We start from the raw sequence: 26,195 nt of genomic DNA, 5'->3' as shown, positions 1-26,195 counted from the left end.
ATGCGAGACTTCCCCTGGGCGGCAGGAGGCACGCGTCTAGAGAATGCTGGAGCTGCAGGAGGGAAGTGCCCAGTGCAAAACCAGCGAGGAGCCAAGAGAAAAAAGGCAAGCAGACAGCCAGCACTGAGAGGAGCGGGTGGCAGGAAGCGCTTCGACGCTGCCTCTGGCGGCACGATCCCCAGGGGAACTTGACGAGAGCCCATCTGCGTGTGTGTGAGACTGTGAGCTCAGGATTTCTGTCAATGCATTCCAGTAACCCCAAAGTGAGGAACTCCCCGTCAGGCAACACACAGAGGTAAGGGGAAGAGCCTGCACTCAGCTGCCCTGGGTTGGTGGGTGTTGCCATCCCTGCTGTGCTGCTGGATTGGCTCCACTGGCCCTCCTTCGTGCTCCCATCAGACCTGCCGAGTGCCTGAGCAGTGGCTGCACAGTGCTGATGGGTCTCCATGTTTGCAAGGCTCAGGATGAGCTGAAAGCTGTGGATTTTCTATTCCATGTGCCCTCCTCCCTTCCCATCAGGTACCTGAACAGGCTGTTGGAGGGTAAACATGCTTTTTCTGTCTTGATTCCCCCCCCCCTCCTCCTCTTCTAATTATCTGTTTCCCAAGGGGTAGTTGGGCAGCAGAAGGTCTCTCTGCCTGTATTTTCACACAAAATGCTTCCTCTGTATTATTGGCCTGAGCAGCCTGGAGAACTGATGTGCTGAGCACTGGGATCCTCTGCGTCAGTCACCTGCCAGTGCAGCAGGTCAGCATCTCTCCTCCACTAATCTGGAAGGGGAAGAATATGGAAGCAAAGCGGCGCCCAGGGACTTAGAATGGTCTGATTGACAGCATTCTTGGGTTTGATTATTTACTCCTAGAGGTCATCCAGAACTTAGGAGTGTTTCAGAGGGAATGCTTCTGAGTCAGATGTCTTTCCTAAGGAGGAAACAGCTTGTGTGAGTCCCACAGTGGGGATGCTAGCAAGCACTGCCTGTTGGAAGTGATAGTGATGATGGGAAAACACAATGCAGAAGATCCAATTGCAGTGGAGTAAGTGGAGGGTGAGGAAAAAGGGGTGGCTAATATGTCTGTAAAACCCAGAGGAGCAAAATATTTTTAGGATGCAATTTGCTGGATGGAAGAAGAAAGGAAAGACTCTGAATCTGCTTTGGCAAATTAAGGAAGCTCCATCTGCCCCATTTTGCAGGAGTGTGCTTGGAGATGGTATCCTTCCTTCTCTTTCCTTATTCAGAGGCAGGTTGTAGCTGGTTTAATTGTTTTCACGGTCAGAGGTTTGTGTTTTCCTGGCAGCTCGCCCCGGTGTATGACGAATGCTGCAGCAATGCTGGGTTTTCCTTGTGCTCCCTGTAGAACTGGATAGGGAGGTGCAAGGGAGGGGGGTGGGGGTCTTCTCTGGTCGGAGCTGTAGCATGTAGTTGGGGGCCAGGAGAGTGGTGAGGTGAACTTTATTGTGCCTTGTTTGTTTACTCTGAGCTGGTCTTGGTGTGAGGCGCTTCTCTGTGCACATAGAAACCGTTGTCTTTATTGACAGAAGCTCCAGAGGTGGGTCCTCATGTGACAGCAGTTTCTGGGATCTGGCAGGTCTGTGGTTTGCCTTGGTGCCTTCTTGAGCAATGAGATCCCATCTTGGATAATAACCCTTTCAGGGCATGTTCAGAAAAGCACCTGCATGACTCTAAGCTTGCAGGCATTTTTTATGTGTCAGCAATTGTCTTAGCTTGCAAGGTGACAGTGGTTGTTTCTGCTTCACTCTAATCTGTTCCTACAGGGCTGAATGAATCAATGGTGTGATTTGTCACTTTTTTTGTCTTTTTTTTTTTCTCCTCTGTCCCCTGTAGCCCCAAATCAAAGCAGGAGGTGATGGTCCGCCCCCCTACAGTGATGTCCCCGTCTGGCAACCCTCAGCTGGATTCCAAATTTTCCAACCAAGGCAAACAAGGGGGCTCCACCAGCCAATCCCAGCCCTCTCCCTGTGACCCCAAAAGTGGAGGTCACACCCCCAAAGTGCTCCCTGGCCCAGGTGGGAGCATGGGGCTGAAGAATGGGGCTGGAAATGGTGCCAAGGGGAAGGGGAAGAGAGAGAGGAGCATTTCAGCAGACTCCTTTGAACAGAGGGAATCTGGGACTCCTAATGATGACCCTGAAATCAAAGGTATGCTTGCTAGGATTCATGTGCAGAGAATTAGTCTGAATTCTCTGTGAGATGGAGAATTGCTATGCAAATGTTATTTGTCTGGGATTCTGTAAGTTCCCTCCAACAAAGTCTAAAGGTCTGGAGAGCAGGGGAAGAGGAAAGGTTGTCATAGCTGGCATTGGCAAATGTCTTGTTCCCACTCAGAGAGCAGGCCTGACTCTGTTGGGAAAGTTCCTTTGTAACTCTGAAACTCCCCCAGAGGATTTGAAAATACAAATGCAACCTGTTGGTTTCCTTCTGGCCTTTGGCCTTTCAGGAACTGCTCTGTTGTAACAGGTTTTGAACAATATGCAAGTCTGTTTTGTCAACACAGATAGGTAACCTGTAGTACCCTGGCTGGTAACACAAGCCAGAGAGTTGATATTTCTGTGTTCTGCTCCTGGCTCCAGCGTTGCCTCTGTGAGGCAGTGCAAAACCACACTAGATGTGCAGTGGTCTGTCTTTCCTTTGTTGTCCATCTGCTGGGTCACCTGGCTAAGGTGGCTGAAGGGGAAAAAAAAGAAGTGAAATTTTGCAAGCGTTCTCCTTGGAAGCAGACGTATTTATATTTGTTCATTTTAGTGTGTAATTTTCCTGCTTTTCTGTGTGGCCATGAGAGAATTCAAAGGGATCAGCTCTGGGAACTGCCACAGGCCTTGAAAAGGGACAAGATGAGCTTTCTCCCAGTGGTGCCTGAAGGGCAGCGTGGCATTGGAGGAAAGATGCATGGTGTAATAGGAGAATTGCCTTTAGTGTTGCTTGAGGAAGAAGCAGGAAAATTCTGAGGAGAAAAAGCTCTGATCAGTTTCCAGAAATGGTTTCCAAAGTGCTCCCAAGGTAGTAATTCCTTTCTTTTCCTCTTTCTCCCCTTCCAGACTGCAATTCTGCTGATCATGTGAAGTCCCAGGAGTCTCAGCACACACCACACTCCATGACTCCTTCAAATGCTTCAGCCCCAAGGTCTTCCACACCTTCCCATGGTCTGACTGCCACTTTGGAGCCAGCAAGTGGGCAGAAGACTCCATCCAAAGTGGTTTACGTCTTTTCTACTGAGATGGCCAACAAGTAAGTAGGTAGATGCTTGAATGTCTTCAGGGAGCAGGAGTTCTGTTTGTGCTCGCTTTTTAAGAGACTGTCAAGGGCACTTTCTGCATCAAGTAGCAAAAACTCATTACTTGTTTTGGGGTTATTGGAGGGGCTGTAGAGGAGAATGTCCCTACTTTTTTTCCCTCTGAGAAACGATTGCTTGTTCCTCTAAGGAATGGAGATTTTTATTTGTTTCTTGCCAATGGTGGTAGCTGTTGTTTTGCAATCTGTGCAGGATGGGCTAAACTGAGACGTGAACCCTGAATGCTGATGAGTTTGCAGATGTAAGCATTTTTCTGCTGCTACTCATCTAGAGTGAAATATGTGTGGTTGAGTCTTTCTGCCTTGTGCCAGCTGAAAGATAGGAGGGAGGCCAGTTGAGAAAAATTGATTCTTAGCTTCAACTGGATATGTGCATCTGCCTGTCTGTCTTTGCAGGGCTGCAGAAGCTGTGCTGAAGGGACAGGTGGAAACCATTGTGTCCTTTCATATCCAGAACATCTCAAACAGCAAGGCGGAACGAAACACTGTACCCTTGGTAGGGAATACCTGCGTGTGGGTGGGAAGGGGAAACGGTCAATGTGCTCGTGTGTGATTCAGAGTGATGGACGGTTATTTACGCTCTGAAATAAGTTTCAGGAAGACAGTTTTTGTTCAGACCTTCTGCACACAAATGTCTCGGGTCATCCAAAGAAGAGTTTGAGTCCTGCAATATTTGGGTAGTGTGTTTCCAGCCCATTGCTCATGCAGAACTAGCACAGAAGAAAGGGGTTCCTGCAGTAATGTCTTGAGCAAAAGAGGTGCTGTTCTGTAATGGCTGCATGAAGGCTACCCTTCCCTGCAAAGTTTGGGCTGGTGGGGTTGAGGCTGGGCATTTTGTTGGCACTGCTGCTTGTGTGCCAGGGCTGTAGGAAGAACAGGTGACAACGTGTGGCTTTCTCTTGCAGAACCCCCAGATCACTGCACTTCGGACTGAACCCAAGCCCCTGCCGCAGCCCCAGCCCCCCGCTGCCCAGGACCAGAACCCTCCCCAGAACGCCAAAATGCAGCCGACCCCACCCGTGTCAGCGCCGGTGTCCAAATCCACTGGCCCCCCATGTCCCATAGATCAGGACAGTCCCAGCGTGGAGAGCAAAGTGATGTCCGTGGGCAGCCCTGCCAACTCTACCCCATTGCAGACGGAAGGATTTGGGCAGAGTTCGACCCCCAATAACCGAGCGGTTAGCCCGGTTTCCCAAGGTAGCAATAGCTCAGCTGCAGACCCCAAAGGTCCTCCCCAGCAGGTGTCTGGTGGGGACCCATCCAGTTTGGGCGAGAATCCAGATGGACTGTCACAGGAGCAGCTGGAGCACCGAGAGCGCTCACTGCAGACCCTGCGAGATATACAGCGCATGCTCTTCCCTGATGAGAAGGAGTTTGCTGGAGGGCAAAGTGGGGGGCCTCCCCCAAATGCTGGGGTGCTGGATGGTCCCCAAAAGAAACCTGAAGGGCCGATACAGGCTATGATGGCTCAATCCCAAAGTTTAGGCAAAGGGTCAGGGTCTCGGACAGATGGAGGGGCTCCATTTGGCCCTCAAGGACACAGGGACATGCCTTTTTCCCCAGATGAAATGGGGCCACCACCAATGAACTCCCAGTCAGGACCCATAGGCCCAGACCACCTGGACCATATGACTCCTGAGCAGGTGGCCTGGCTCAAGCTGCAGCAGGAGTTCTACGAGGAGAAGAGGAGAAAGCAAGAGCAGGTGGTTGTGCAGCAGTGTTCCCTGCAGGACATGATGGTCCACCAGCACGGGCCTCGTGGGGTGGTCCGAGGTCCTCCTCCTCCCTACCAGATGACCCCTGGTGAGGGCTGGGGACCTGGGGGCCCAGAGCCCTTCCCTGAAGGCATGAACATGTCACACTCTCTGCCCCCCAGGGGCATGGCCCCTCATCCCAACGTGCCCGGGAGCCAGATGCGCCTGCCTGGTTTTGCAGGAATGATGAACCCTGAGATGGAGGGCCCCAGTGTCCCGAATCCCGCCTCACGGCCTGGGCTTTCGGGAGTTAGTTGGCCAGACGATGTGCCAAAAATCCCAGACGGCCGAAACTTCCCTCCTGGCCAGGGTGTCTTCAGTGGCCCTGGCCGAGGGGAGCGGTTTCCCAATCCACAGGGCCTGCCCGAAGAGCTCTACCAGCAGCAGCTGGCTGAGAAACAGATGGGCCTTCCTCCTGGTCTGAACATGGAAGGCATCAGGCCCGGCATGGAGATAAACAGAATGATGCCCTCCCAGAGACACATGGAGCCTGGCAACAACCCCATCTTCCCTCGCATGCCGGTAGAAGGACCGATGAGCCCTTCCAGGGGGGACTTCCCAAAAGGAATACCCCCACAAATGGCTTCTAGCAGGGAGCTGGAGTTTGGGATGGGCCCTGGCAGCATGAAGGGGGACATGGGCATGAATGTCAGCATGGGCTCCAATCCACCCCTGGTCCCTCAGAAGCTGAGGGAGGCAGGAGTCGGGCCGGAAGAGATGATGAAGCTGCGCCCTGGCGTCTCGGAGATGCTCTCTTCTCAGCAGAAAATGGTGCCGCTGCCGTTCGGGGAGCACCCGCAGCAGGAGTATGGCATGGGTCCCAGGCCTTTCCTCCCCATGTCTCAGGGCCCAGGAGTCGGTCTCCGGAATCTCAGAGAACAGATCGGGCCTGACCAAAGGACTAACAACCGGCTCAGCCACATGCCGCCACTACCTCTCAATCCCACCAGTAACCCCAATAGCCTCAACACTGCTCCCCCCGCGCAGCGCAGCCTCGGCCGCAAGCCCTTGGATATCTCCGCAGCTGGTCAGGTGCATTCGCCAGGAATCAACCCCCTGAAGTCCCCCACGATGCGCCAGGTCCAGTCTCCCATGATGGGGTCTCCCTCGGGGAACCTCAAGTCCCCCCAGACACCCTCCCAGCTGGCAGGAATGCTCGCGGGCCCCACTGCCGCAGCCGCTGCTGCCTCCATTAAGTCCCCCCCTGTCTTGGGGTCTGCTGCTGCTTCTCCTGTCCACCTCAAGTCTCCGTCTCTCCCCGCACCTTCTCCTGGATGGACTTCATCTCCAAAGCCTCCTTTGCAGAGCCCCGGGATTCCCCCGAACCACAAGGCGTCTCTGACCATGTCTTCTCCAGCCATGCTGGGGAACGTGGAGTCGGGTGAGTGCCCTTCCAGCAGCTGGATCCGGCGCTTTGGTTCGCGTCGGGTCACCCAACGTGTGCAGCAAGGGAGGGAGAAGGGTTCTCTCAGCAGGGCAGGGGCTGGATGGCTGTTTGCCTCTTTGAGGGGGGCTGTGTGAGTGAAGGGCAAGGGCTTTTCCTCCTTTGTATTTGTGGGTGAGTACTGTGCCTCCCATGTGTCCAGCTGAGGGCTGATCACTCAGAGGACATAAAAGCAAAAGCATGGGGTCAGGAGGTGTGAAAAGATGTAGAGAATTGATGGGAGAAATCTCTCCTTGTAGGGGTCTGGCTGTTGTAGCTCATGGTGATCGTAGCTTTGTGGAGAAGATCCTGCTTATGTTATGAAAACTCTTTGAGATAAAAAGCTCCTACAAAGACACGCTGAGCACACTTAGCCAGCCCTGTGTCTAGGCATGGTTCAGGTGTGGTTGGTGCTTTTCAGGTTTACACTGCAGACGGGAAGTTGTGCTTCAGTTTTTCAGGCTTCAAAGGTTCTGGAGTGATCTAATCACCGTAGCATTCAGTTGTGTGCCGAGCCGTGCCGTGCTTGGGACCTCAGGCTCCAGGTGCTGGCATGCCTCTGTCCTCACCTTCCCGGAGCTCACCCTGCAGCACACTCACCCCTCTGGGCTGTCCTTCCCGTCCGGGAAATTCTTCCGGCTGGGAGAGAGAGAGGAGCCCTTTGCCCAGGTTGCCCTCTAGTGCTGCCGCGGGTAACGGCGCGGCGGCGGCCGGGACCGGGATGGGGATTGGGATATGCCTGCGGGGCTGCTGGCAAGGGTAACCCTGGGATTGGGGGCTGGGTCTGTGCTCGGGAAAGCAGACTGGGTGTTAGTGTCTGCTGAGGCCAGGCCCGGCGTGAGCCCAGGTGCCTACAAGTCAGAACCTAGTGCTTTCGTCTGTGCCTTGTGGGTCCCTTCCAACCCGGAATAATCTGTGCAATCTGTATGAAGTGTTGCTTGATGAATGCTTTTACACACAGCTCTTCCAAAGCATGAGTGTTTTGGCACTGCAGAATTTTAGTGTTATCTATTCTACTTTCCTTTTTTTGGTTGGGAGTGGCTGAGGAACGTGCAGTGAATTTTCAGTGAGAGTACAACTTTGGTTTAGCATCTTTCCTTCACAGCGGTGCGGGTTTCATGAAATTTAGCAGTGGAAGAACAAAGGAGATGGGCAGTGCAGTTCTGGTTTTGGGAGAGCGAGGGATGATGTTAAGATGATAAGTACAGAGAATGCTTCTTTAACTGGAATAAGCAGCTAATATGTATGCATGAAATATGTAATGAAACATAAAACAGAGAGTTGTAGCTCCTCATGCAGTTTGTCAGAAATATCTGCCACAGTTTTCCTTGTGCTGCCTGTGTCTTTTGTGCTTGCTTGATGCCTCCTAAAGAAAAGGGGAAAGGAATTCCAGTTGACATTTGGTGGATGCAGGAACAACTCAATGATTATAGATTTTGATTTCTATGGCTAACCCCTGTACCTAAGTCTGTCTTCGGTGTATGGAAATTGAATAGTAAGATTTTCAGACTAAACTGGTAATTCTTCATGTAGATTTGTAGAGGCTCAAGATAGTTCCAGTAGAAGTGTTTTCCAGTAGGATAACAGATATTAACCAGCTTGACCAGTAATTGGTCTGTTCTGGTTACTTTTCACAGGCATTGATTACATTAGTCATGTAAAGTTTTGCAGTAAAAAAGATTTCTAGTGTTTGAGATTTCTAGAGGAAAAGAGTTGGAGTTAAGGAAAAAGGATGAAAAATTAAACTTTCTTTCTGTCTTTTCCTTTTTTCCTAAGGTGGTCCACCTCCTTCCACAGTCAGCCAGTCTGCTCCTGTGACTCTCCCTGGAAATCTTCCCTCTAGCAGTCCTTACACAATGCCTCCAGAGCCAACCCTCTCCCAGAATCCCCTCTCCATTATGATGTCCAGGATGTCCAAATTTGCCATGCCGAGCTCTACACCGCTCTATCACGATGCCATCAAAACTGTGGCCAGCTCGGATGATGACTCCCCTCCAGCCCGCTCCCCAAACTTGCCACCTATGAACAGTGTACCAGGTAAGAAGATCAAAGAAACATTAAGCACAAAGTATCAGGCAGTACAGTGAGGGTGATTTTTATGAAAGCTTCATCAAATGAAGATGGTGAGAGGGGAAAAAACTCGAGGAATATATAGCCATGTGTTGTTTTTGAGGAAGGCAGTTGCAATTCTCTGAAATGCAGAGCTGGAAATTCTCCTTGGAGCTGGGTTTTTTTTTTTTCTGTCCAGAAACTGTCTGATCTGGAAAACCTTTATGTATGGAGGAGATTTCTACTCAGGCAGACTGGAATTAATTGTGTGAGTGAAGGCTGCTCATGGGAATAAGGGTCAGACTCTTACCCAGAGGAAACCATACCACCCCTGTCTTAAGGCAGTGTCATAGAAGCTTCACTGGTTTTTTGGGGTTGGTTTGGGTTTTTTTTTTTGACACTGAATCATCAGGTCTAATCCGGAGCTTTGTGGATTGCCTTTTTAATGAAAGAGAGTGTTGGAGCACTTTCTGAAAACATTAATCTTCCCATACAGGGAATATGTAATGGCAGGTGACCTCAGCCAGGACTGAGGGAAACTGTCCAGGTCCCTACCTGAAAGAGTTAAAGGAAAAGTAAAATAAAACATTCTCCTTTTGGGCTGTCGTGTGGGTGAGCATGTTTCTATGAGAAATCTAGACCCTGCTGATAGCTTAATTCTCATGGGTACCTGTTTAATACAAAAATAGGCTGTAGTCCCTCCACCCAATTGAATTAACAGCTGAAAGGAGGAATGGGTGGGTGTTTCATGGGAGTGGCAATTGTTAATGAGTTCTTGCTGAGTTTACCTGTAGCTTTGCCGTGTGTTTCACGCAGTAATGATCGGGGTGGCTGAATGTATCTGGGGAAGCTGGCTAATTGAATAAGTTCATGATGATAACTCATTAACCTCATTGATCGCTGCCTCCTAGTCTTACAAGGGTTACCTGATTTATCACTGCTTGAGTTTTGAGAGGAGATTCTGTCACTTCCCGGTAGACAAGTGCCCATGTGCTGATAATCTGTCACAGACACACGTTTGTTACTGCTTCCATCATGTGGACTGCTAGGGAGGTAGTAAAGGTGTGGGTTGGATTGAGATCCTCCTTATGGAGCAGGCTTTAGTCACTGTTTCATAGGGCAGTGAGAAGCTTAGGGAAGCAGCTATTCAGGTGCCATCGAATTTCTGGTTAAAATAACACTTTTCAGAGCCACGGCTGATGTTTTATTACTAGGGCTGATTTTTTTTTTTTGGTGTGTGTGTGCGGACTTGATAACCTTGCAGAAAGCTCTCTGATAGCTTTATTGATTATTACTGGCTGCTGTCTAAATGTGATTCCTTATTTCTTCCCTAGGAATGGGCATTAATTCTCAGAATCCTCGAATTTCAGGTCCAAACCCAGTGGGTCCAATGCCAACCCTTAGCCCAATGGGAATGACTCAGCCTCTTTCCCATAACAACCAGATGCCCTCTCCAAATGCTATGGGACCCAATATACCTCCTCATGGGGTCCCTGTGGGACCCGGCCTGATGTCACACAACCCAATGATGGGGCACGGTTCCCAGGAGTCTCCAATGGTACCTCAAGGACGCCTGGGCTTCCCACAGGGGTTCCCCCCCGTACAGTCCCCTCCACAGCAGGTGCCATTTCCACACAACGGGCCCAGCGGTGGACAAGGCAACTTCCCAGCAGGAATGGGCTTCCACGGAGAAGGACCTCTGGGGCGTCCTACCAACCTGCCCCAAAGTTCGACAGATCCAGCACTTTGCAAGACTGGAGGCCCTGGCGGTCCAGACTCCTTCACTGTTCTTGGAAACAATATGCCTTCGGTTTTCACTGATCCAGAGCTGCAGGAGGTGATCCGCCCTGGAGCCACGGGAATACCTGAGTTTGACCTGTCCAGGATTATCCCGTCGGAGAAGCCCAGCCAGACACTACAGTATTTCCCTCGTGGGGAGGTGCCAGGCCGCAAGCAGCCGCAGGGGCCCGGGCCTGGCTTCTCCCACATGCAGGGGATGATAGGAGAGCAGACCCCGAGGATGGGACTAACGTTGCCTGGCATGGGGGGCCCCGGGCCGGTGGGAACTCCGGATATCCCCCTCGGGACGGCTCCGTCCATGCCGGGCCACAACCCGATGAGGCCGCCGGCCTTCCTGCAGCAGGGCATGATGGGGCCGCACCACCGCATGATGTCACCAGCACAGCCGGCCATGCCCGGCCAGCCCGCCCTCATGAGCAACCCCGTGGCCGCCGTGGGCATGATCCCGGGCAAGGACCGAGCCCCCGCGGGGCTGTACAGCCACCCGGGCCCCGTGGGGTCGCCCGGGATGATGATGTCAATGCAGGGCATGATGGGACCCCAACAAAACATCATGATTCCCCCCCAGATGAGGCCCCGAGGTATGGCTGCTGACGTTGGCATGGGAGGATTTAGCCAAGGCCCTGGAAACCCAGGGAACATGATGTTTTAAGCTGCTACCATAAGACTGGATGTTCTGATCCTTGTCAAGATGAGATTCCAAGTCCTGAGGGCTTTTTTGGGAGCTTCAGGAGTACAGTTTGGCCATGCAATAGGTGAAAAGAGACCAGAGGACGCTTTGGGAAATCTCGAATGTATGGAATTACCTGAAAAAAAAAAAAAAAATTATTCATTTAAACAGGTTGTTTTTTTTTTAAGATTTATTTTTTAAAAATTATTTTTGTGGACTTGGGTATCCCGTGACGGCACCTGCTTTGAGAATCTGTAGCTGTATTTTGAGAATTGCCATTTGTCACAAGTTGCACCATTCTCTGTATGTTTACGTCCTTCGGACTGGCTTCTCCCAGGACTCTCGGTTATTTTTGGGGTTTTTTGTGTACTGTACTATATTGTAAAAGGGATTTTAGCAGAGACTTTTAGTCTTTGGGGTGAGAGGAGAATGGGATTCTAGGCTGTTTACTTTAGGTGGAGAATCCATCTTCAGAACTTCGGACTATTTTCCTTCAACACCCAATGTATAGAAAAACCAAACTACGACCTCAGAGCAGAGTATTAATGAAAAGCACAAAAAGGAACTTAAGTTCAGTGAGGGGAATCTTTTAAAAGAAATAAATAATAAGTTAAGGACATATTTTTCAAATTATGGCGTGCTGTCCAGCACCTTCTGTCTCTCCCTCCCACTCTTTATTAAATAGGCTTCTCTCTCTCCGTCCCCTTCTGTCTCCTCCTATGGCAGCTGCAATACATTGTGTTATTTTGGGGAGTAAATCTAGGAGAGCCTCTCCTCACGTGGGGACTCTTCCCACTTCTAGGAAGGGGCTGGACTTGGACACTGTTACATCCTACAGTAGTCTCTCTCACTGTTTCCTATTCTCCTTTTCTTAGAAACCCCAAGTGATTTTATTAATGTGGGAGTGGAACAGACACTAAAAGTTACCCAGGATTTTTTTTTGTGGTTATTTTTTTTTTTCCTCCCCAGCGTAAAACGTTCTGTGTAACCTCCATTAAATTTGGTACAAAACCACTCGCCAGGGCTGTGGTGTCAGAAAAATAAAATATATTGTTTCTTACAAAAATGAACTGTCTTCTTTATCCAGCCCAGTTCTCTCTGTGTACATCAAACAGCTGGCCAGATGACTGTTTGCTCTTCCTTATGATCACAGTGAGACTAGAGGCCAGGTGGGTTAAGCTTTGGCAGCTCCTAAAAGTCCGGTCTGTAGGCAGCTGCGTGCTGCTTGCAGGGCTGTTCTGTTCACTTAATCCTGAGCTTGTTTCCTCTTGGAGAGAGAGGTCTTATTTCAGAACACCCCAGGGACAATAGTTACAGACTTCCTCAATTTGTCGAGGGTCAAGGAATAGATGAAACTTGTTGTCTCCATCACTTCCTCACAGGGAGTGTTTGCAGCACTACAAGGTATGTGGTTTTGAGCTCTCCCTAAGCACAGCAGTGTCTGTCTGCTGAGCTCTGGAGTCCAGTGCTATGGAGGGCACTGGGACTGTGTGTGTCTCTGGGGGCTTTGGGTTGGGTCAGGTCTCTGACTGCCAGCACTGAGAGCCTGAGACAGTGGGGAAAGGATGAACTTAAATAACAGAGGTGAGATAGAAATTGTCAGTGAGCAGATTTTTATCGAGACAACCCTGCTGAGTAAATTGTTGCTTTGCTGCAGTTCTCATCGATTGCTTCCTAATCCCCTGTCTTTTCAAACTTGCCTTTTGAGATGATTTCAGAAAGAAGGTTTTATGGTCTTGCCTATGAGGAGTGAAAGGCTGGATGACAAAACCTGGACTGGGAATTGAGATTTGCTCCTGGAGAAGACCAGGATGAGCCAGATGTGGATCTGCAGGGCAGGGCGTGGGCTCTGTGGCTGTCTGTTCTCTGGTCCCCCAGCGCTGTATATGGAGTGTGTAATCTGTTCTTCCTTCCACTTGCCATTACTTGAAATTATTTCAATGAGTAGTTTCCTCAGAGGGCTGGCCACTAGTGTGAAACGTCACGTGGGGAATGAGTATTTTTAACATGATCGTGTGTAAGAATTTTTTAGAGTTAACTGAACAGGTTTTAGAGCTCACTTAACAGGTGAAAAAAGAATTCCTCTCGGTGGCCGATTTACCAAAGTTTTGTTGCTGGTGTTATAAAATGAGTGGAGCCGTGCACTGTTGGCGGCACGCAAGCCTCAGAGCCTTCTGTTGCCTGCTTCCAAATTCACCTTTGTGCTGTCATGCAAATTTACTATGATTTTGGGTGAGAATTACTCTTTTGACAAAGTGTAGGATGTGTGTTGTGGTGCTTCCCTCCGACAAGACAGGCAGCCGTGCCTGAAGCACGGGCTTGTCAAGATTTTAGAAGGAGCTGACAATGACACAGTAAGTGTTATTTCTGTAGAGCGGAATTACCTCTTCCTTAAGTGGTTGCACAGCTCCTTTTGAGGACCTTGCACGGGAATCGTCACAATGCAACCTTTTTAAGTGTTGCCACTCCTGCCACCACTCCTGACTGCTTTTAACCATGTTGAACAAAGCAAAGTTCTTGATCGACGTAGAAATAACCCAGAGGGTTTTGTCTGGTTGGTTGGTTTTTGTAACACTCTTTCTCAGTGCCTCCTATGCCTGTTGAGGTATTTTGAATAGCAAAGGATTTGAGGTGGCTGTGACTTATTCTAGGAGAATTACATTGGGAATTCACTGTTTCAAAGCCACTGATAGTGAAGGGATATATGTTATGGATGCTTTGTCATTACAGTTCCTTCTGTATCTGTCTAACTTACGATGCTGGCATTTGGTATCTTAATGAGATTTTTCCTACAGAAGATGCAGAAGGTGTGGATACTCTTTGAGTCCACTAGGTGCACTTAACCTCGGTGATGTTGCCTGCTTTGCACCAGCAGATGGACAAGAGATGCTAATCTCGGTCTGTAGATGTAGACTGAACTTCATTGTTTTGCTTTGATTCTACTTCTTCCCTTTTTGCTTTGCAAATGAAAAACCTTTCTAGCTGCCAGCCTTGCAGATTCACCTTAGGATCTGTAAGTCAGGCTCTGTTCTCTCCTGCTTATCAATAGTAACTTTGACTCAGCTCTGGTAGTCATGGTGCAGTTGAAGATGGAAAGTGGGGTTGCCATTTTTAGTTTTCTTCCCCTCCCCCTCCTCTCTCTTTTTTTTTTTTTTTAACTTTCAAATCATCCTCCTCCACCTTTGTTTGAAAGAATGAAATAGACTTTATTCATACATGCTTGGCTGCTCTTCCTCTCTAGTAACATGGGAGGAAACAGTCTGCTGTTCAAATTATCTCATCCCAGATGGCTGCGCAGCCGGAGTGTGGAGAGACTTAAAAGGTAAACCCAGCAGATGGTGAACTTCTGAGACGCGAAGTAATGCGCCTGCTAAATCAAAAGTTTAAAATATTTGAAATCTGTTTGTTTTAAATTAGTAGACTTGCAGTCAGGTCATCTGTGAAGTACACTGCCAGTTTTAAGCACTGTCCAAATAAACTTAGGCTTTGTCTCTGTGTCATGGGCTAGCTTAATCTACCAAAGAAGATGACAAGCAGGTAGCCAGCCCTGTGAGAGTTTAGTCCTGACCTCCTAGTGGTGTCTAATGGGTTGCATTTCGGAAGACAGACCAGTTCGTGGGGATCTAATCTGCAGCACTCTTGGCTGGGATTCCAGTGCTGGTGGTGCTTCTGGTACAATACACGTGTCCTGACTCAGAGTAGATGTGGGTGCCCGACTCTTCCCGAGGGGTAAGTTGCAATGCAGCATTTTTTGTGCCAGACCGTTGGGACTATTACAAATACAGTACATGCAGGGCTTAATTTTGTGGAGCTCGATACGCTGCCTGTCTGCTCTGCTGGTTTTCACTCGGATCATAGGAAAGGCTTCCTCTCGTTGGCGGTGCCCTTCTGCACTCGTGATGGTGAATGCTTTCCCCGTGCAGCCTCGGCAGGCTGCTGGCTGAAACCTGTTCCCTGTTGTGATACTCCTCGAGGAGAAATGATCCGTGTTTGATACAGGCCTGTATTTAGCAGAGTGTACTTCACTGTGTTAATGGGTAGTAATTCTTAACCTAAAAATGGTTAATGATGCAGGAAAAAAAGTGATGCGTGGTTTTTTTTCTGGGATACTGGGAAATAGTTGATTTCTGGGAATTTTTATTCCACATTCTCAGAAATGCCTCAGCTTTTCCATGCCGTGTTGGCAGTTCAGCACTTCCCACTCACCTGTGCCCTTTGGTATTAAAACTCTTCCACTGTCCAACCAATCCTGTTCTGAAATGATTATTTACACTAGTTGTGGTCAGAAATAAATCCTCTTACATACTGTGGGCCACAACTACCATGGAATTGCTCAGTGGGATGGACCAATGCATGGCCCAACCACTCCAACGCTGAGGGGAAGAGTAAGGCTGGAGCAGGGCAGAGAGGGCACTGCAGAAACTCTGTAAGAGACAGTGATGAAGCAGCCTGTTCCCAGCAGTGCCTTCTTCCTAGCCACTGCCAGGGAGCTGGCCTGCTTTCCTGAGGTCTTCTGCTCTTACTGAAATGTATGTTACTCTGCCTAGACTGATAGGAGTATTTTAACAGTGTGAATGCAGTGTCCTGTAACAATCTTACCTGCACTAGGACAACTGGCCATGCCGGGTGCTGTGGGTCTTGGCTGTGTTGCAGTTTTTAACCCGGTTGCTGGTCAGTTTTGCTGGGAGATGCTCCTAGTTATATTTTAACAGAAGGTGTGTTGAATTCCCCCTTTGTTTACTGGTATGGCCAAAGCTTCTAGATGCCTTTTTCTAAGCAGTCCGTGCCTTAGAAATAACTTGCCATCATATTGCCTAATATTTTCATCACTGTTGTCCAAACACTTGAAACTGTGCATAAGAGAGAGCCTGATTAGAGCAGAACACACCGTTCTTAAGCAAGGGTAGGGCCATTGATTTTTATAATGGCATTATGGTTTTAGGCTGTGTAAAAAACTTGATGGAAAATAACAATGTTTTGTTTGCCTTTTTGACAGCTTCTAATGGCAGTTCAGTGAGACCTCCAGCAATGTATTTAAGTATTCAAATTATTCTGTTCGCTGTGCGTGGTGTCAACATGTAATTGTGGTGGGGGCAGGCTAATGAAAGAGTAGAGGTAAATTCAACCCACGCTTCTCGGGGAAAAGGTGCTGTAGTGCCTCCAGTCACATATCTGTCAATGATTACATTAACATCACTGCAGTCTGCCTTCACTAAGTGGGAAGGGGTAACGCAGAACCAAAATTGCAGGGCCATTTCAATCAGTGGTCCCCCTATTTTAGCCTTTATCTATGCCAAAGAAAGTAGGTCAGGATTCAAGTTTTATTTACTGATTGAAAAAACGAGATCTTTGTCAGTGATATTGATAAAGCCCCTAAATGGGGCTTATAAAAAAGAGGGAGAGTGACTTTTTACATGGACAGATAGTGATAGGACAGGGGGGAATGGTTTTAAACTAAAAGCTAGATATGTAAGCTAGATATTAGGAGGAGTTCTTTACTGTGGGGATGGTGAGGGACTGGAACAGGTTGCCCAGAGAAGCCGTGGATGCCTCATCCCTGGAAGTGTTCAAGGCCATGCTGGATGGAGCTCTGAGCAATCTGATCTAGTGGATCAGATGGCAGGGTGGATCAGGTGGCACCCATGGCAGGGGTGTTGGAACTAGGTGATCTTTAAGATCCCTTCCAACCCAAACCATTTTCTGATTTTGGCAACCTAGTGATCCCTAGTATTGCCTTACAGGAGAAAGTGTCATCATCTCAGCTAGAAGTACTTCTGCTGGCTATTCTGTTGTATTCCTCTTTCAGCAAGTGCAAAATAGATGCAATGCTGCCCAAAGCTGAACTCGACAGCAGCTCCCCAGACTTCCTTGTTTAAAGCATATTAAGCAGAGTTCACCAAGAGTGTGTGTTCTTGTACTTGGCCCACTGTGGCTGTTCTGCATGTTCACAGCACAATTTCCATAATTACAGGAGTGCAGGGAGGAGGTTTGGAGGCCTGCTGTCCCATTGGAGATGTTTTTTGTGCACAAAAATGCCCTCAAGAAGATGAGGTAGCTCAGTGCTACACGATTTGCTTGGTTCATCTGTCTGCAGAGAGCAACCCTCCAACATGACAAAAAAAAGGGAAAGGCACAATGGCTTCTGCAGTTTGGCAAACATAAAATCAGTTGTTATGTCAAAGCTTTCAAGTCTGGTAGCACACAGCACGCTGGGTTTCATCCCACAGTCCCAGCATATGGAAGAGGTATGTTTTCTCTCGTATTCCTGAAGCAGCAGGACAATTTGAAATGGTCTGTTGTGTCCCTTGCTGTTTTAGCCTCTCTGTGCTTTTGTGTGGCTACCTCAGAAGTGAACTTGAGCCATTCTGTCACGTGGCTTCTTTCATCTTGTTGCTAACAGTGTGAAGTGACACTGTGCCACCCTGTGTCTGGTAGGAAAAAGTCCCCTCATCTAAAATGCCTCTGGAATAGGGAAGGCTGGCAAGAACATAAAGAAAAATAGTCAAAAGATTGTGGCAATAAAATAATTTTAATTTAAAATTAAAATTTTAATTTTAAAAGCTTAATCATCAGTCAGTTTGCTGATTCCCCTATGTTTTGGAGCACAGGTTATTGTACTCCTGTGGAGTGACCGAATACTGTGAAAGAGCTTTTAGAAATTCTTCAAGTGGGCAGAGACCTGCTTTACATCCTTTCACCACTTTCTCCTGCAAAAGCAAAGAGACAGAATCACGGAGTTTGTGGATTGTTCTTTTTGCTGCATGGTAAATCCAAAAGCCCAAGGTTTTTACGAGGGACCTCCCACGGGATCTTACCTCTCCACGGTAAGACACGCGAACGAACCACTCTTTGGTCCGACGGTGCTGGTACAGCTCCAGGGTCACGTCTGCAGCATAAGGTGGCCACTTGCGATCAAAGGTGCCCAGTGCCAACAGGAGAGGTATAAGAGCAGAATCATGAGAAGCGTAGAGGATGAGCTTTCTGGAAAAAACCCCAAAACCAAACGCAGAATGTCTCAGCTGTGTTCCTCCATGCCAGTAGCACTCGTGCTTTTTCTACCAGATGAGCACTCATTCTCATTATCCCACACATCCAATATCTTTCTGAACCAGGTTCACACTGACATCAAGTCAGAATTTATACCAGTTGGAGTTTTGCCCTGTACCTGGCTTTTTCAGATGGAGTCGAGGGATTTATTGCTGCTTTAATGTTCTTCTGTAAGGCACCGAGAAGGAGACCAACACTCATCTTAATAACTTCTCTAGAAAAGAAGCAGAAACAAATCTACTAGTTTTTAAACTTTCAAACAATGGCATATGAACACCTGGGAACCTCTTTTCTATTATAAATTGATAACATGTATGGAGCGTAGCTACAAACTGTTCAGGGCAATTAACATGGTTAATTTTTAGTTCAGAGGTTGTGTAGTCACCACTCTAATGTGATTGCAGATTGGGAGGGGAGAGGCATTAGCAAGCAGTATCATGAGGTGTGGCCCACACAAAGGGAAATCTAGAAACTCACTGATTATTTTCTACACTGTTTTGTTTCCCTGGTTGTGATTTTTGGATGCATGGGTTTCAGCTAGGGAAGATGACAGTAGCTGACTGCAAAACAGTAACTGAAGTGGTTGAGGTCTTTGCTGGGGAGGGGCAGGATTCAAGAAGGTGGTGGCTATCCATTATAATAATAATTTATAAATTAGTTTTTATCCTTGTACTGAACAAAGAGATGATTTTTATACAACTTCTGGTGGGAAGAAACTCCCTCTACCGAAATGAGTATATCAGTAGAAATGGAAGATGAGTGGGACTGGCTTTCCTGGGTGTTGTGGGAATGGGGGGAATCAGTCTTTCAGTACCTGAGATCTCTAATACGTGTTAAAGAAAAGACTAAGGGCAACTACCCTACTAGAAAAGGCAGTGCCATACCATCACCTGATTGGAGCTGGTGAATGTGGCAGCTGCAAATGAATCTGAAAGGAAGATGACTGCTGGCAACTCAGCCAACCTTTACAAACAACTGTGCAGGAGGCAATTAACTGCATGTAGCAGCACATTCTTTTGCAAGTAGTTACCTGTGCGCAGGGCCTGGCATCACCTTTTCCGCTAGCACTAGCACTTTTCAGCCCAGATGTGCAGGTACCACCCCTGGGATAAACTTCCCAAGTTGGAATTCACATTGTACTTGTGCATCTGCAAGGGCTGTTGGAGCCTCAGGGCCTGGGCTGGAAGTATTTCCTCTTCTGTTCTGCTTTTGCCTTTGACACAGGTTCACTTAAACACCGTGGCAACTGAGGCCTTAAACCTTGGTGGATTAGCACTGCTCCTCAGAGACTATCAACAAAACAGCGTGTAAGGCCACATCTTGGCCTCCTCAGTGTGGACTCCTTTTCCCGAGCTCATGTTACTGACTGAAGGCACTGGACTTTACCAAAATGGCTGGGGCACAAACTTCATGAGGCGGGCAGTAGCCTCTGGTGGGGGAATGCAGCAGATTGGAAAGGGCTCCTGTCCGCTGCAGAAGCTGGTGTAGCACATCCACCCCTGGGTGAGACAACCCCTGAGGCTGGAGGCATGGGTGCAGGCAATCACCTTGAACTTTCTTCCAGAAGGAAGAGCATGGAGTCAACGGATCGGCGCTCAACCGTCTGCTGGAACTTCTTCAGCACCGGGGAGCTTGGCAGATTGTGCACCTGGAGGGAGAAGACACAGCACAGCCACAGGGTTTGACCTTTTCTGAACCCAGCCTGAAGACACGTGGGTGACTGCCCACAGAAAACTGCTGTTCATGTCCCACCATTTGTACTGTGGTATTCACTTGAGGATTTTTAGGATGGTTTTAGACATACAGCCTTGCTCTGTGTACCGAAAGGATGGATGTTTGATACACTGCTGTGTGAAGGGAGTGTAACACACTGGGCCATTCAACTGGCAGCCACATCAATTACCATTAGCCCCAGCAAAAAAGAGGTACTAAAGGAGGGTAAAAATATGCCCAGCTTCCTTCCAGTAGCAGAAGCACTGTGGGTCACGGTTACTATGCTGGAACCAGGATTAGAAGGACTGTCAGGTGCTGAGTGCCAAAAAAGGGAAAGCACTTTGTAAATGGGGCAAGGCAGGCCCAGCTGCTCTCTTAGCTCTATATTGCAGTTGAAAGAAATACTGGATTTCCAGGTAAGAACATAAATACTGGAGACAAGTCTTCATCCATCCTACAGCAAGGCTGACTCCACATCTTGCTTTTTAAAAAGGCCATGCTATTCCTATAAACTTTCTGGATTGCATAGAAAGGTACTGGGGTGGGAACCCGTTGTTATCCATGGGTGTTGGCACTCTGTGATTTCCTCCCTGTGCATGGTAAGGGGATGTTCTTCCTGTGACAGTGCAACAGAACTGCTCAGCTCACCTGCTCAGCAAAAATGTTATCGAGGAGGACAAAAAAATCCACGGACTCATCACCATCAATACCCATCATCTTCTTAATTTTTTTCAAGTCATCAGAGATACCTGGCTGATGCAGAGCATCCTTACCCTTCTGCCTGCAAGGGAATTAAACCAAAAAACTTTTCACACACCAGGCTTCCTATCTTTTCTGTCAGGCTTTTCTGACCCAGCCCTGTGGAGTTGTCTCACATCAGTGAGGGGCAGAAGAGAAGCACTGCAGTATACTGAGGAATTCCTGATGTTGGGAATCTGAGTTGCAGGAAGGACAGATAATGTATCCAGATGTCAAGGATCAGAGCTAGCTCTCTGCTCTCACAGAGGCAGGGGGAAAAATTAAAATGTGAACACCTCAGAAGTGGTTCCCATAAGCAAGGGCTGTGTATCAGTTAAGAGATCTGGTCATACTGGAACTGTACATGTCTGTGTCTTCAGGGAGCAGCCTTTAACTGCCTCATGAAAGAAGAAAGGGTAGAAGCTTTGAACTGATCGCTGTGTGGTGTGGGAAAAAGGGAACACCTAGTAATTCACCTGCAGATTAAATTCACCTTTTGCTTTGCTAGAAGCTATTTGCATCTTTACGCTGTTTTAAACTGTATTTAAAAAAATTTAGCTGAGAATACCCATGCTGGCTGTGTATTTCCTAGGCAGCCTGTAAGCTGAGGCAGTGCTTCTTACTGCAGCTCAAAAAGTCTACCTTGACATGGTCACCAAATGTGCTCAGTTAGTGGGCAGAGAGCAGAAGACCCTGCAGTTTCCTCCCTTTTTGGACAGCTGATGTTACTGGAGGAGGCTGAATGTACTGGTTCTGTGGGCTGCCACCTCACCACTGTCTAGAACAATTCTTTGTCTGCAGAGTCAAGCATTACATAGTGAGCTTTTGCAAGTGAATTCTGACAACTCCTGAATTTTGGACAAAAATATGGTCATGGATAATCCAGGCAAGCTGCAATACATCTGCCTCTCTTGTTCAGTTTCCACCCCATGCCCAACCTGGCACAGGCATTTTAGAGTACTTGACTCTGCAAACATGAGTGTTCTTTCTATGTAGGATGTTCCTTATTTTACTTCATTAGTCTTTGTTAAATGTATCAAGGCTGAGTATATTTCAGTTTCTTCAAGGTATAAATGTGACCGGAATGTTGAAATAACTCCCAAACCAGAAGCTGAATATAAAAAGGAGGCCCAATATGTTCACACTTGAAAGGCTTGTTAAGGAATGTAGATGACATTAATTCTGCCCTGCAGCAATGCCACAGACTAGCTGTACATTAGCTAGTAATGAGCATTTGCTAGACACAGACTAAATTAAATTGGTCTTTCAAGAAAAAGTCTCTATTTTCTTCTGGTGCCACTGCTTGGTGCGTAACTCCGCTTTACCAGGTGTTTTATACAACTACCTAAGCATTCCCAAAGAACTGTAAATGGCAGGGGAAGAAATTGGGAAATGGGAAGAAAACGTGCTGTTTTAAATTACTACTGCTGAAGTGAGACAGAAGTGAAATCATACGGGGAGGTATTGCTGGCAATTACCTGGTCAAGCATTTCAGGCGCTGGCAGTTGTGCATGTTGGGGTAGAGTATTTCAGAGCTGGCTTCATCAGTGACAATGACGACAGATCCTGTGGAACAAGGAGGAAGTTCCTGAGATCAGCAGTGCATCTGCGTTTCTTTGGACCCCTTTAATCCCTTTCACAGCCCTTGTGCTCAAGTGCATTGTTGTCAAGTAGCAATTTCCCCTGAGGCATCACCTGCAACACAAGCCACTGTGCTTGTTTCTGTGAATTGAATTCCACAGGGATGCCTGCTGTGAACCTCGAAAAGCTTTCTAATTGTGTGCTCATTTTTCTTAGTGTTTTTAAGTGCCAAAAATTAGTCTCTGTGTCATCAGGTGTAAGGAGCTCTGGCAAGTCACTTCGGCTTGTTTGCGGAACTGAATATGGAAGGAGCAGAGGTGAGATCTTCAAAATGCAGAGCGTATTTCTAGGGCATACAAGTAGTTACCAACTGTAAGATACAGGTGGAAGTTACTCCATATACTGAACCTGTGAAGGATCTTGGCCAAGATACTCAGGTTTCTCTGAGAAACCGTTTTCAGATGTGCATCTCATGAACATTGGACCTAGAACTTTTTGCCCTCTTGATTCCCCAGCAGGTCTGAAACTGCAGCAGAAAGACACACAAAGAGAGCAAGGAAGTGACAAGCTGGTGAAGAACCCAAAGAGCCAGGAGAGTAGGGGAAAGGGGGCCAAGTGCAAGGAACCAGGGAAGAAGTAACAACTAGGAGCCAGGGAGAGCTGGGGTGCGCAAGATGCGTGCATCTAGGGAAGACTGAGCAAAGAAAGGAAGGCACTGTTCAGAAGTCTCCCCAACCTTCTTTCTGCTGTTGGTACAGCCCAGCCAGCACGCACCGTGTGGACTCCAGGTTCCGGAAAATATTAGTGGAACGGATGCTGAAAGAGAGAAAGCAGTTCGTGAAGTGGCATCTTCTCCTTCCTGTCAGCACGGCTGCAGCTGGGGAGGGCTGGCTGGAACTGAGGGTCCTGCTTCCACTGTGACTTTGGAAACCCGTGGTGGGATTCATCTTTTGTCACTGTAGCTATCTTAAGTAGACACCTACATCTGAACTGCCCTTCAGAAATAGTGGAGATAACAAACTGGCACTTCTCTGGTGTAACTTTAATCTCATCCTAAGCCAGACACTCCCAGCATTAGTGATGTGAGCAACCAGGGGTTGCTTCATCTCACTGAACTTCAGCTGTTGACAGTGAGTTCAAGTGTGCTCCAGAAATGCTTGTTTCTCTTTTATTAACCATACAGGTGCATAAGACCACTGCCAGTGGCTAAACCTGGATGAGATGAACCTGTCCTTGGCATCACTCTCAGCACCGCTGGGGAATTGGATGCTTTGTGTCACGAGAGAGTTTTAGTACCAGGCTTTACAGGCTGAGCAAAGATGAAGGCCCAGGGGCCAGCCAGTCTGCTGTGGGGTGGAGAAGGGTATGCTAGTCAGAGTTTCCCTAGCACAGGGCTACTTGTTAGGAGAGAGGAAGCAAGAGAAGGCCAAGGAGGGAACTGAGAGACTCACAAGACCTCAGCAGGCTTAAATGTTGGTGAAAGAAAGTTGGCTTCTTCCACATATCTTCTCCTCAGCCTTTCCCCCAGGGCATATGTCTGCTGCATGCCCAGTGTTGTCAGCTGTCCTGCAATGGCACCACCCTAAAAGCAAAGAAGGGGAAGGGTCTCCAGTGGACTATGGAAACAAACATGTTTACAGAGGGAACACGAACCCACTGGGAAAGAGAGCCTCACCTTGAATGTGGTCTTTCTGTATTGCTCCTCAAGAGGTGAGTGAGGTTGAGGTCCTCCATTTAGGTTAGTCACCTTGTAATCAAACTTAGTCTTAGCAGGTACATCTATAAGAGTGGGACGCCATTCCACCTGCTTCAAAACAAACAAACAAGCAGTGCTTCAGTGGAAAACTTTCAAGAGCATTAAACCAAGGGCTTTTAAGAGCATTAAACCAATGCTGGAGGTGTTATGCTGTGCTGCCTTGCCATAGAGATCTCTTCAGACAGCTCATAGAGAAATGAGAGCAGTGCTGCACTCTGGATTTGCAGATCTGATCTTCAGGAAATGCAGTACTTGCTTTCCTCCCCTTACAGGAGAAAGATCTGTAGGAAATCACAATTGCTGCTCATTGTTGCACACTGAAAAGCTGCTGTAGCAAACTACCTGAACTAACACCTGCCAGCTCCCGAGGCTGCCTCAGTGGAGGCTGGGAGAGTCGTATCAGTTCTGGTAAAACCAAGGCAGGAGCTGCACATTTGCCAAGCACCATCTGGAAGGTGGGTGCTCAGCCCTGGAGCAAAGTCCATGGGCACTGCAGTACTGAGTGCTATCCCCCATCCCTGCATCCTGCCCCTGAGGGCTCCCGGCAGCCGAAGCAGTTGTTCACAGAATCAGTTAGGTTGGAAAAGACCTATGATTGAACACCTCCATGGCAACTAGACCATACCACTAAGTGCCACAACCAGTCTATCCTTAAACACCTGCAGAGACCAGTCTGTTCAAATGTCTAATCACCCTTTCCATCAGGAAATTCCTCCTTATGTCCAACCCAGTCCTCCTCTGCCATAACTTGAGGCCATTTCCTCTTGGAGTTGCCTGGGAGAAGAGCCCAACCCCACTTGGCTACAACCTGCTTTCAGAGAGATGAAGAAAGTGATCAGGTCACCCTTGAGCCTCCTTTTCTCCAGGTTAAACACCCCCAGCTCCCTCAACTGCTCCTCACAGGACTTGTGCTCCAGACCCTTCCCCAGCTCCACTGCCCTTCTCTAGACAGGCTCCAGCGCCTCAATGTCTTTCCTGGAGTGAGGGGCCCAGAACTGGACAGAGCGCTCGAGGTGCGGCCTCACCAGTGCCGAGTACAGGGGGAGCTGATCCAGCTGGTCACAGTGTTCCTGATCCAGGCCAGGATGCCATTGGCCTTCCTGGCCCCCTGGGCACACGCTGGCTCGTGTCCAGCTGCTGTGGACCAGCACCCCCAGGCCCTTCCCCGCTAGGCCGCTTTCCAAGGCGGAGAAGGCCTCTTCCCCAAGCCTGTCGGGATGCATGGTCCCACGTTTCCTCCCACATTTACTCTGGGGGGAGTAAATTCATCGATTCCCCTTGGGAAGGGGAAAATAAAACCTAAACCACCAGGCTGCCATCAGGGAAGCAAAGGCAGCAGCTCCGCCGCGGGGCACCCACCGCCGCCCCCGTCCCGTCCCAGTCCCGTGCCGTGCTCACCATCGCGGCCCCCGGCAGCGGCTGCAGCGGGGTGCGCGCCCCGTGCCGGAACACCACCTGCACCAGCCTCAGCTCCAGCTCCCGCCGCTCGCCGCCATCCCGGCCCGCCGCCGCCGCCCGCCGCCGCTGCGCCCAGGCGGCCAGGCCACCCAGCACGACCAGCCGCGACCCCCAGCCCATGTCGGCACGGCCGGGGCGCGGGGGCCGGCGGGAAGGAACCGAGGCCCCTCCGCGGGCTCCGGGGTGCTGAGGCGGCCCGGCGCGGACTGCGGCTCCCGGCGGGCGCCGCGCCGGGGAATCCCGGGCAGGGCTGGGCGGGACCGGCGGCTCCCCCGCCCCGGGGCCGCCCCTGGCACCGGCACCGGCACCGCCTCCGGTGGGGCAGCGCTGGCGCCCCGTGGCCGGTGCGGGACTTGTCACGTCTCCCCGTCTTTAGTTCTTTTCCCTGTGGGATTCACGGTGTCATAGAATGATAGAACCGGCTGGGTTGGAAGGGACCTCCGAGATCACCTAGTCCAACCCTTGATCCGCTACCACCGCGGTTACCAGCCCATGGCACTGATGCCACATCCAGCCTCATCTGAAAAACCTCCAGAGACCGAGAATCCACCGCTTCCCTGGGCAGCCCATTCCAATGCCTGATTACCCTTTCTATAAAGAATTTTTTCCTAATATCCAACCTAAACCTCCCCTGGCACAGCTTAAGACCATGCCCTCTTGTCTTGCTGATAGTTGCCTGGGAGAAGAGACCAACCCCCACCTGGCTCCCCCCTCCTGTCAGGGAGTTGCAGAGAGTGATGAGGTCTCCCCTGAGCCTCCTCTTCTCCAGGCTGAACAGCCCCAGCTCCCTCAGCCTCTCCTCATAGGACTTGTGCTCCAGTCCCTTCACCAGCCTTGTTGCTCTTCTCTGGACCTGCTCCAGCACCCCAATATCCTTCCTGAACTGAGGGGCCCAGAACT

The 26,195-nt window shown here is 49.1% G+C and overlaps 3 protein-coding genes across 5 annotated transcripts; 2 read left to right on the top strand and 1 right to left on the bottom strand.

Moving 5' to 3' along the window:
- Positions 1–192, top strand: LOC135407976 (uncharacterized). Its single transcript, XM_064643375.1, has one exon. It carries the CDS (start codon positions 1–3, stop codon positions 190–192), a length of 192 nt encoding a protein of 63 aa, XP_064499445.1.
- On the top strand, positions 189–19,696 carry BCL9 (BCL9 transcription coactivator). 2 transcript variants are annotated; one of them, XM_064643343.1, is made up of 7 exons: positions 189–295; positions 1,844–2,157; positions 3,054–3,243; positions 3,703–3,802; positions 4,212–6,441; positions 8,260–8,520; positions 9,903–19,696. In XM_064643343.1, exons 1-7 carry the CDS (start codon positions 243–245, stop codon positions 10,982–10,984), a joined length of 4,230 nt encoding a protein of 1,409 aa, XP_064499413.1. In that variant the 5' UTR covers positions 189–242; the 3' UTR covers positions 10,985–19,696. The 2 variants fall into 2 exon arrangements, with proteins under 2 accessions (XP_064499413.1, XP_064499412.1); XM_064643342.1 differs by having other exon boundaries at positions 9,867–19,696.
- ACP6 (acid phosphatase 6, lysophosphatidic) lies at positions 17,513–25,483 on the bottom strand. 2 transcript variants are annotated; one of them, XM_064643355.1, is made up of 10 exons: positions 25,236–25,483; positions 23,757–23,885; positions 23,533–23,663; positions 22,818–22,897; positions 21,979–22,066; positions 20,411–20,543; positions 19,597–19,697; positions 18,168–18,263; positions 17,818–17,983; positions 17,513–17,709 (listed from the first exon to the last, which is right to left on the bottom strand). In XM_064643355.1, the coding sequence occupies exons 1-10, from the start codon at positions 25,413–25,415 to the stop codon at positions 17,593–17,595; spliced, it is 1,221 nt and encodes a 406-aa protein (XP_064499425.1). In that variant the 5' UTR covers positions 25,416–25,483; the 3' UTR covers positions 17,513–17,592. The 2 variants fall into 2 exon arrangements, with proteins under 2 accessions (XP_064499425.1, XP_064499417.1); XM_064643347.1 differs by having other exon boundaries at positions 23,757–23,888; positions 25,236–25,482.
- Positions 25,484–26,195: the final 712 nt, after the last annotated feature.

Source organism: Pseudopipra pipra, chromosome 2 (genome assembly GCF_036250125.1).
Source record: "Pseudopipra pipra isolate bDixPip1 chromosome 2, bDixPip1.hap1, whole genome shotgun sequence".
Classification (NCBI taxonomy): Eukaryota; Metazoa; Chordata; class Aves; order Passeriformes; family Pipridae; genus Pseudopipra; species Pseudopipra pipra.
The sequence above is the reverse complement of the archived record's forward strand: the minus strand, read 5'-3'. Positions and strand labels throughout refer to the sequence as shown.

Coding starts and splice junctions, on each gene's coding strand:
- BCL9 (XM_064643342.1), top strand. CDS start 243: ATGCATTCCAGTAACCCCAAAGTGAGGAACTCCCCGTCAGGCAACACA. Junction 3,803..4,211: donor AACGAAACACTGTACCCTTG/GTAGGGAATACC, acceptor TTTCTCTTGCAG/AACCCCCAGATCACTGCACT. Junction 6,442..8,259: donor GCTGGGGAACGTGGAGTCGG/GTGAGTGCCCTT, acceptor TTTTTTCCTAAG/GTGGTCCACCTCCTTCCACA.
- ACP6 (XM_064643347.1), bottom strand. CDS start 25,415: ATGGGCTGGGGGTCGCGGCTGGTCGTGCTGGGTGGCCTGGCCGCCTGG. Junction 22,067..22,817: donor GTACCAACAGCAGAAAGAAG/GTTGGGGAGACT, acceptor CTTGTTCCACAG/GATCTGTCGTCATTGTCACT. Junction 17,710..17,817: donor GCGTGTCTTACCGTGGAGAG/GTAAGATCCCGT, acceptor TTGCTTTTGCAG/GAGAAAGTGGTGAAAGGATG.
- LOC135407976 (XM_064643375.1), top strand. CDS start 1: ATGCGAGACTTCCCCTGGGCGGCAGGAGGCACGCGTCTAGAGAATGCT.